This window comes from Limulus polyphemus, unplaced genomic scaffold, assembly GCF_000517525.1.
Source record: "Limulus polyphemus unplaced genomic scaffold, Limulus_polyphemus-2.1.2 Scaffold300, whole genome shotgun sequence".
NCBI lineage: Eukaryota > Metazoa > Arthropoda > Merostomata > Xiphosura > Limulidae > Limulus > Limulus polyphemus.
Genome location: NW_013665910.1, coordinates 137887 through 148988, shown reverse-complemented (window position 1 = coordinate 148988; position 11102 = coordinate 137887). Strand labels below are relative to the sequence as shown.

Sequence of the window (11102 nt, the reverse complement as noted above, 5' to 3'; positions counted from 1 at the left end):
TCACCTAACTAAATATCCAACCAAAGTTTCATAACATAGAATAATGTCAATTAATACAGACATTCAGCATACTAATGAAATGTAATAATTATCACAACATTATCACAAACAAGCTTTTTTCCAATTTTTATCAAGACATACAAACTTAGTCCTCAGTCACTAACCATTAATTCTTTTAATTTTCCATGCCCTCAAACCTAAACTTATAGTCCATTTTGTACCTAAAAGCTTCGCAACCAATTAAAATTCACTCTAGGACCTAAGCATGACTGTCATCAGCTCTATAAATTTGCTGTTAATCATCATACAGCAATCAATCATTATAGCCAACTACATACAAGGTCTGTTTAAAATGATGCTCATGTTCCACAACATTTCACCTTTTTATAATTGGGTTTATGAGTTAGGCTGATGTGATTGTGTCCCTTTGGATGATTGAAATCAGATCTTTGGTAGATGATATTCTCCACCAGATATTCAATGGCTTCATCTGTAATGGTTGTCAACTTTTAATAATTAACATAACACAAAAAAATGTTGTTGAAGGTTGATCAAAACTAACAGATCATTTTGGATAACAGTTAGGCTTATGATCAATGTGAATAAAAATAGTGATTTTCACTTAGTGATTAAGTCATTTTTGTTTCAAATAATGCTCTTTCATAGATATATTGTGAACCAGTAGAGTGAACAGCTTGGAACTAGTATTAAAGAAATAGGACACTAATTTCATCAATTACAATCATAAACATGAAAACATTTAAAGTAATATCTAAAACGTTAGGTTACAAGATCTGTATACAATTATGTTATTATGTGAAACTTTGTAAATTATTTTTACATTAATATATATGACCTAAAAAACAAGAATATGGATTGTTACCATTTTTCATTTGAGTTAATATTTGCATGTTATAGGCAAAAAAAAAAGCATTAATAAATTCATTGTAATAGACACTGAAGTAAATCTGAGATCTTTTAATGTCCTAAAATGTCTTAAATATTCTATGGACTGAGTTTCTATAAATTTTGAAATTTAATATGCTTTGACCTTTATGAAAATGTTTTTTAAAACTGATGAAAGTCTCATTATACAGATCAAATGTCATCTACCTTAAAACTCTAGTCAAACACATCTCTACTACATTTAATGATAGCACAATCCCAGCTGCCAGATTGTCTCTCAAACAAAATATATATAGTGATCAGAAAATATTATTCACACATTCATCAAATAGGTACCATTAAAAAATGAAAGAAATTCACACAAAATCATTGTAACTTCTCATAAACTCTTGGATCAAATTCATAACTCAGTTCTGCGAGCCTAGTCTATATATATAAACAATTTTTTTCAATACTGTAAGACATGTTATTGACTGCATTTGTTCAAAAATTAAACAAACGATCATTAAATTATTTAGTACTCACCAATATGAATATTTTCTTTGGCTGAAGTAAAAAACCAAGCTAAGATGTTGTGTTGTTTACAAAATTCTGTCAACATTTCACAATTAATTGAAATACCTTCAATATCACACTAGAAAAAAAAAAAAGATATAAATTGTGTTGATAGTAAAGTATATTTAAATATTTTAAACAAAATATCACATATCTACTAATGACATTACACAAATGTTAAGGTATTTATGCCAGGTTTATTACTAAGTATGTAATGTTACATAATACCAGAAAATGATGTTCATCCTTGAAATAAAAAAATCCACATTTTTAGCAGATTTTGATGCCTAAAAATTATAAATATTTTCTTCTAAATGTGTGAAATGACTTAAGCTTATATATATATTAAGTACTTATATGTAAATCAGAAAAATCTTTAGCTTGCATTGGAGTGAATCAGCAGTTACTTAAATCATATGTAGTAATGAAGAAAGAAAAATATAGGTTGGTTACATTAAGTCATAATTTTACATATATTTAATGAGGATTCAACTCATACAAATTGGTGTTATTTTATAGGAGAAAAAAAATCTTTCTAAATTAGTTTATTATTCACTGACCAAACTTTCCCACTAGGGATTTCTCTAAAACTGAGTGACAACTCAAGTTTTGTATAGCTGTTGAATGCATTGTGAAAACACCTTCTGAAAAACAGATTTAAGTAAGTCAAGTTTAAATATAATAGATTAACTTTTAAGTGACCTGGTGCATAGAGTGATGCATTTGTATAGTTGCTTTGTAGATTATGTAGCTGCTACAAAAATATTCTTTTTATACGAGATATTTGTATGAATTTGCATCTTTGAAAAGTTGGAAAGATTTCATTTGTAAATCTTTTTTAAGGAAACAATTGAAAAAGGTTACCATTATTGTAGCTTCAGTTACGAATTCTTTATTCTTTTTACATTCCTGTTAAACTTTTCAATATAATTTTTATTTTAATAGTAAATTTGATCATTGTTTTGGTTTGAAAAACAATGCACACAGTTTCACTGTTTTTATGGTCACTAGCATTCAATAAAAATAAATTTTTACCACAGAAAAGTGTAAGCAAGCAAACTTTTTTAACTGTTAGTCAGAAGATTTCAATTAATATAAGTGATAAGTTTAAACCAATTTCACACTCATTTATGTGTGTTTTTTAGATTTCTTTTCAGTGCTTTTATTTACCTATTAAAGCAGTTACTTAAGTTGATAAGGCCTAATGTAAACATGGCCTAACAATCAACAATACTGAGAGTGAAATTAAATTTGATATGGTCTAGTGCAAAATGACCTAACTAAGCCTAGCTCATCTTATTACATAAAAAACATTCCTTTTCCTATCATACTGCCACATTATCATTCCAATGAAATGTAAAGCAAGCTTTTAAGAAAAGAACCAGAACTGAAATAGTGATGGAAGTTATTCACAAATATTTTTTCTTCTAGCAATGTATCACAAATCTAAGCTTTTTATTATTTTCTTCTGATTTCTACACGAGTTACTGCTGAACTGGCTTACACAATTGAAAATAGCAGAAAAAGACCTTTCATTACATATTTAGATCACTAACCTACGACTTATCAAAGATGAGATACAGGAAATTACTTCACACCATGACAATCAAGGCTAATAAACAGTCATTGGCTAAAATCAATAAAACTGCACTTGTATTGAAGTTACAAGGTTCAAATTGGTAGTATTGTGTTCAAAACTGTTTTAACTTTTCTTCCAGAGATTATGAGTGCCTGATTTGTTGAACAAAATTGAGAGAAATTTACAAACATTAATGTTTTAGTTTTGAGTTTGCCAAAATCAACCAAATATAAAACTAAGAATTTTAAAAATTTGTGTGTATAAAATTAAACAAATATATAGCTTTATACTGAATAAATTTCACCTCTGAAGAATTTAAAAAAAAAATGTGTGGAAGAATAACAACAAGTTTATGTTAAAAAACATTTCAGAGTGTAATTTTGCTTTTGGGACAAGGTGGACTTAGCTGGATGGTGCAGAGTTAGTCAAGATGAATTGATAATTAGTGTCAATTGTATTTCCATCAAATTTATTTAAAGTTTTGCACAATTATTTGTCCAAAAATTCAAATTATGAATATTTCTTTTAAAAATAAGAACTATATTTAAGAATATATGCACACACATATATACATTATTCTAAAACACTTTAATTCTATGGATGCCTGAAAACTAAATAACTATCATTAGGTGCATAAAATGAAACTTTACATTACAGCAACTTAATGCATATGTAATGGTCTGAAATTTACCTTGTTTGCCAACAATATTATTGGAATTGGTTGTCCATTCTGCAAAGTAACTTTATCTATAACATCTTTCTGCCACTGGAAAAATAAACCAATATTACACAAAATAACAAACCATTTACTTTTTATTATTCCTGAACAGATAGTGTCCCATATATATATATATATATATTGTATTTTATTTAAAAAAAGTATATAGAATCATCATATATTTTGTATAATGTATAATAAAGACCATGTCATATGTTATGTAGTTGTGTGTTTTTACCTTCCTATTACTCTAATATTCATCAACTCTTATGAAAAATGTGCAAGAAAAGTTACAATAAAAAGAATAAGAGATTACACTAAGAAACCTAAAAAAACCTTGGATTCTCTAATCTATTATTTGAGAGATAGAGAGTAAACAAACTTCAATCAAAAGCAGAAATAAAATCTTGAACTATTCTTTATTCTAACTGTTTCTAAACCAGCCTAAAAGTCCACTAAAGAGAAAGTGCTTTACGCTTGTGGGTTTGTAGGAAAATTTTACTTAACCCTAAAAAAAGTTTAAGAGCTAAGTTTTGTTCACAAGCTATTCAGAAAGTAAAACTTGAGCATGGAAGTAAGAATTGTTGTATGCTAATTCTATTGAATTTCACATCTACATGGCCTTTTATGGCCTTATTTTAACATAAACAATTTTCAGTTACTGAATTAGTAACAATGTAATTATTTTATTTGTAATCTGCCTTAGTTGTGACACAGAGAATTAAGAATGTTGATATTAGTATAAGATATATAAAACAATGGTAAAAGTAAAGGCTATTTAATTATAATAAAAACAAAGAAATAAATGCTTAAATTTACATAGTAATGGATCTGAATTAACAGAGCTAAAACAAAAACATGTTAGTAAAAGTAATAACGTTTGATCTAAATTTCAGAAAGTAAATATACAATAAGCAAAATCTATGCAAGGCGTGAATCTTCACAGGCCCATTAAGGTTTTTTAACTCTTTATGCAAATGATGACCTGTATATATGTAGTTACAATGTTGTGCACATGCTGTGCAAAAAATTGCTTCTCTTAATGCAAGTTAATCATACACATAAATATATATACAAGTCATAAAATGACTCACCTTAACAACTGATTCTAAAGTTGTTAGCCTATGAAGGAATAACAAAATGTTTATTTGATTATTTATACAAGCCAATAACAAACTACAGAAACAAAATCTTTAAATGCAAAAACTGCTAAGCATTCAGACAGAATTTAAAATCAGAAGAATCAAATTTACATCCTGAGCTGAAGCAATCTATTCCCATTGTTAATTAAGTTTTTTTTTTCCCAAAACTTTGCTTTTGTAATGACATATATAAAAACAACAAAGATAAGTTTTCAAAATGCAATTTTTGTTAAAGTATAATCACTAAGTATTTATCATAAAGAAAATGAAAAATATTCATAACCGTAATTACAATGAATTTATGTACAGGAGAAAGAAAGAAAGGTCTTTAAAGCTAATAGACAACAAATGAAAAAGTTACATTAATAAAAAGTTGAAACACCTTTTCCCTACAAAATCTTGGTCATTATTCAAATTACTTGTAAATTAATTGTATTTATGTATGATTCTTTTGGCTAAAGATTTTCTTTTTGGTTACAAAATCCACAACGAAAACTACTACTTTTCAAATGATATAACAATGTATACCTGAAACGTCTAATTAACTAACAAAGAACAGTAAACTTTATTTGAAATATTATATGCACATTCATTTCATGTTACTAATGAATGTACCCATGCATTGCACGGTGAAAAGTTTATGGAAGTTAACAAATCATTTATATGATTCATTTATTGATTTTATAAGGAAGGGTCATTGTTTCATTTTATCTACGTCTACATCTTTAATATGTATGCGGAAACCTGCCTATGTTGGTACTCTGCTGCTATGTATATATTTCTATTTAAAATAACAGGATTTAAAAAGAAATGCAATTGCAGAATTAATGTTTGACCAGTTATGAATATAAACAGTGTTCCTGTTTTTGTCCTCAGTATGTCAGTAATGATTGAAAGTACATGGAGTCTATGTAAACCTCACGTAATGAAAGAGGAAACTGGAGATATCCCATCAATACCCTTAACTGATCTATATTTTACAATCACTGGAGCTATGAAATCTATGTACTATAAAAGAAAAATAACTTTTTCTTGACACATCCCCAAATATTCCTAGTTGATCAAACCACATTTCATAGGTCCAACTGCAAAAGCCTAAGAGGAATTAGAGGACAAATAAACACAAAAACTAACAAACTTTAATAATCCAAACTTATAATTTCCTGGCTAGTTGGTTTACTACTTATCATATTTTGGCTAAAAGCCAAATAACTTGGAATTAAGGCCATTAACTGAATAACAGTGACATACATGCACCAGACAAAAATCTTATTTTTATGAGTGGACCATGTTTTTATAATAACCTACAATATTCCAAAAAAAAAAAAAATGTCTGTCTGTTGTTAAGTTATTTGTGCTGTGCCCACCACGGGTATCAAAACAAAGTTTTTAGTGTTATAAACCTTCAGTTTTACAGCTTAGTCACTGGGTGGCAAAACAAATTATAGTAAGGTGCTGAAGTAAAAATTAGTATGCTGTTTATGTTTGTAAATGGATACAGGCAGTGCTGTATTGTGTATATAGCTAGTAAATTTTTATCTTATTTTTGTAAATTATTTAAGTGTTATAAAATGACTATGCATGTAACTAATTTTGGGTTATGTTAGTTACAAATATCAATTGAATAACTATCCTGTATTGACATTTAATGTGTTAATTTTAGATTAACTAAAATTTTCGAAGCTGATAAAACCACACGACTGATAAATTACTGCAATTTATTCACCAGAAGTTTCATACTTTGTGATTTGTATATGTTAAAAATTATTTCAAGTTTACTGACTAGCTAAACCTCAGTAAATAACTATGTGAGTCTACTATTACTAGAATTAAATATGAAGTTCTATTTATTTTAGATTACTTGTGTTCAAAAATGGCTCAGTTCAAGAAATTAGCTAAGAACTAGAAAGCTGCAGCAACTTATTGTTTTTAAAACTCAAGCTTACCTTGACAAGTCATAAACAATGATAGCAGCAGTCCTACAAGACCAAAAAAGGTGATACATAGTTTATTGTGCAGTTTTTTTTATAAATTTATGAAAACAGATCACAAAAATGACAAAATACAAAAGACCAATGATCAACTGCTGGCCACTACCACCATTAACACAGTTCTTCTTAAGATTTTCCTGAAGATGGCAGAAGGTTAGCAGTAAAATATAAGCTGATTAGTAATTAATCAATAATTAGACTTGAGTAATTATTAGTTTACATGGTAAATCATGTCTTCTACTTACATTACTTTTATTAACGGTTGTAAAGATTTAAAGCTGATTTATCCACATTACAAAAACCATGATTAATTTTTTCATTAGTTTGGTTATAATGGCATGTTTCAGTGACGTATAGTCAGAGCATGCATGTCATGCACTGCATGACCAGTCAGAAAACTAAAAACGTGGTGATAACTAAGCGTGGATACAGAATTTTTTGAAGGGTGGGGTTCAACCTATAAAAGGGCACACATATAAGAGTAATAATATATTTGTGGTTTAACAATCTGAAACAGAAGCAGGAAATTCTCTGGTTCGATCAATAGTCAACACTGAAAATATAGGTTTTCGTAACATGCTTGTTTTAAATTTCCACTTATTAACCTTCCAAATGCTTTTAATTTTTTAGGGTTGTGCTTGGTAATTTTAGGTATAAGATGCTGATAAATCTTCAAAGTAACATAATTCTTATGCATTAGGGTGATTTGACATATGCATAAGGTTAATTCTGAAACATTCATCGGTATTTTGATATTTATCATATACAAATTACACATACACACACTTGTCGACAAAATAATCAGCATTTCAAAATGGTGTCAATATACAAATTCGTATATAAACAAATTCAAGCTTAAAAAAGCAACATATATTATAAATATACAAGAGACTATATAAAAACAAATAATTTCACAATTAGTGCACAAAACTGTAAACAAAACCATTATTCAAAATTAAACAAACAAGATAACATTAATTCCATTATTCCTCAAATATATAAATGTTCCATTCGCTTGGAAAATTAATAAGCAATGAAATTTATACTGAATTTTACTGAACGTGTATCAGTAAAAGTCCCCCTGAAAAACACTTTAACTCTGTAGACTGTCATTAGCAATATAAATACAATGACTTAATGAAATAACAATCTTTGTCATATATATATATGTCTAATGCTTCTCTTAAAATATTCTCTCACTACATCATCAACGTTTATCTGAAGATCATGATCCATATTCATTAGTCCCACTTCACCCATCATATTTCTCAGGTAGGTTTTGGTTTGAATTTTGGTCTAAATAAATATCTGAAGTAAAATGGTTCAACACAGACATTGAAACAATAAAATATTTTACAACACTGTCCATTCAGTGAGAGGGTGGTCTTAATGCGAATTGAGTTGGAGTCCATTGTAATAATGAGATACACTGAAGTATACCAAAATAATGCCCAAATTTACTGAAATACACAAAGAAAGCACTTAAATATACCGAAATAACCTCATCAATTGTTTCACATTTAATATACTAATTATACATTTTGTTTCAATATTTTTGGTAAAATTATGTTAAAGAAAAAGTATTTTATGTGTCTTTTATTAACTGTATGTAAAGACTCAGTCATTTTTTACTGACATTGTAACCACCACAAAAAATATAAAATAAATCTAAATTACCCCTTTGTCTTTCTAGAGTGACTGCAGATTATAAGAGAAAATTACAATTATTTATTAATAATGTGGCCTCAGAATTTTTTTTATTCAATTTAGAATATGAAATATTTCCACATACATAAAATAGAATGCTCTAAAACTTTTTAACTAACATAGAATAGGCTTAAAATGATTCCCATACCTAGTCAGGCAGAGCCCCAACAGCAATATTTAAAGAAAGCGATGCTCAAATGTCGAAATTATTATTCCCCTGCCCCAGACTTATAGACCTTATAGCTGTTAGTTCAATGAAATATTTGCCTTTTATTGGTTACAAATAATACAATAGCAAACATCAGAGAGAATTTATGATAAGTTTTGAAAGCAGGATGCTCAGTGGAAGGCAAGACATTTGACCAGTACTTTATTGCTGATATTTCCATAAAGGAAAAGTTTTATTGATGGCAAATTCTCGATAGAAATTGATAGCTTAGCTTGAGAATATGTATAATGTAAATGCAAAATTCCAAAGAAAGTTAAAATGTCTTAGAGAGTTGCAGAAAATGTTGAATTAAATAGATTGGACTGGAGAAGCATCATGGAATATACAGAAAGTGAAGTTTGGCATTTATATAGTACTGCACAAAAGTGTGAGGACAAAGTCAAGAATTCGATTTCAGGCTACTTTCAAAGAACAGTGGAAGGTAATTCACAGGTGAAATATCAAAATTTTATTAATCTTATTTAATACAACAGAAACTCAGTGTAAGTGCTTGAGTTCAGCAAAGAGTTAATATTTAGTGTGTCCACCTTTTGCTTTAATAACTGCATACAGTCTTTCAGGCATTGTTGCAAATATTTAATCAAAGTGTCCTTTGGGATTTTACTACAAATGTCTCAAATACACTCCCATAAAGTTTCTTTGGAAGTAAATTTTGATTTGTCAAGTTTTTTACAAATATCTATCAAATCTCAGATCTGCTCAACTGGGTTGAGATCAGGGCTCTGTGGGGGTCATTGCATCATTTCAATGACTCCAGCAGCTTCTTTCTTAGCTAAGTAATTTTTGCATAGGTTGGGTGAGTGTTTGGGGTCATTATCTTCTTAGTAGTAGAATCATTTACCAATAATATGCAACCCACTGGGTATACCATGATGGATCAGTATCTGATGGTACTTGTGCTGGTCCATTATACCATCTATTTTGCAAATATCTCCTGTCACCTCAGCAGAAAAACACCCCCAAACCATCACACTGCCTCCCCCCATGCTTCATGATAGGTGCTATGCATTGAGGTAAGTACCTTTCACCTTTCTCCTGCCGGACATACAACCTATGCTTTGAACCATCCATAACACCCTTTTCCAATCATCAACAGTCCAGTTTTGTACTTTTTAGCAAATTTTAGTCTCCTGACAATATTTGGAGATAACTGTTACATGATCAAAATATTCCATTCTCATTGAGTCTTCTTGATACTGTAGTTCTGAACACTTTTCTATCATTTGGTACATAGTCGTTTATCTCATGCTTGAGATTAGTTGCAGTCTTCCTTCTGTCCCGAAGGCTGCATAAATGGAGATACTTAACATTAGTATCATTGAGTTTAGGTGTTCTGCCTGTTCCCTTCCTATTTTCAAATTTATCTGTCTTGGTCTCATGATCTAGGACAGCATTCCCAAACTTTTCCAACTAGGGACCAGTTTATTTTGTAATTTTTATTGAGGCCCAGCCTCCATAAATATCTAAATAGATAAACTTATCTAATGAGAAGGATGATGCTTTTTTCATCACACAGCAACTTCAAATCAGGAGGAAAAGAAGTCAGTTTGATCCTCCAATCTGGCTCAACATCTAATCTGTTCCTGTACTTGTTTTTTAAGAAAACCAATGTTGAGAAGCCTGATTTGTATTCATAAGTCATGACAAAGGGCATAAGAAATCTCACAGCTTTTTTTGATAAATTTGGATACTCAGCATGACAGCTCAGCCAAAAATTAATTAACAAGACTTGACTAAAATGGTCTTTCAGTGCAGTGTCAAAGGACAGTTCAATAATAGAATCAATTTCTGATTCACTGAGTTATAATCCTTCCTCATTTTCCATGTCAACAGTAAAAGGGTTCCTGATACACCTTTTACTGCTGTCAATTGGAGGAAAATATTCCTTCAAGCATGATTTTAGCCCAAAAGATGCTCTTTGATTGATGAGGAAATCTCATCTGGAATATTACCTTCATCTTAGTTTTGTAATTCTATTGAAGTAGAGAAAGACTTATAATTTCTCTTCTCAACTTGATGTACCCACAAGTTAACTCCTGTGTATGGGAACCTGCCATTGAGCGAGCACCATCGGTACTCAATCAAACACATTTTATCCACTTAATACCACTCTGAATTATAAAATTATTGATTAAACTAAAACTTTTGTCAGCCGTTGTTCTTGTTGGAAGTGGTTTACAAAACAATAAATCGTCATGAATTGTGTCCTTATAATAATATCTTACAAAGCACATTAAATTGGCATTATCTGCTATGTCTGTGCTTTCATCCATTT

General features: G+C 29.4%; 1 protein-coding gene across 1 annotated transcript in view; it reads right to left on the bottom strand.

The window, feature by feature from the left end:
- Nucleotides 1-227: 227 nt before the first annotated feature.
- The window catches only part of LOC106457178 (ras-related protein Rab-32-like), a 22122-nt gene continuing 11247 nt past the window's right edge, over nucleotides 228-11102 (bottom strand). Inside the window, exons 6-10 of the mRNA XM_013916571.2 lie at nucleotides 6847-6879; nucleotides 4853-4880; nucleotides 3732-3806; nucleotides 1432-1540; nucleotides 228-490 (exon numbers count right to left, since the gene is read on the bottom strand). Coding sequence (XP_013772025.1) covers nucleotides 360-490; nucleotides 1432-1540; nucleotides 3732-3806; nucleotides 4853-4880; nucleotides 6847-6879 — 376 coding nt within the window. The 3' untranslated portion in view covers nucleotides 228-359. The remainder of the gene's footprint in view (nucleotides 491-1431; nucleotides 1541-3731; nucleotides 3807-4852; nucleotides 4881-6846; nucleotides 6880-11102) is intronic.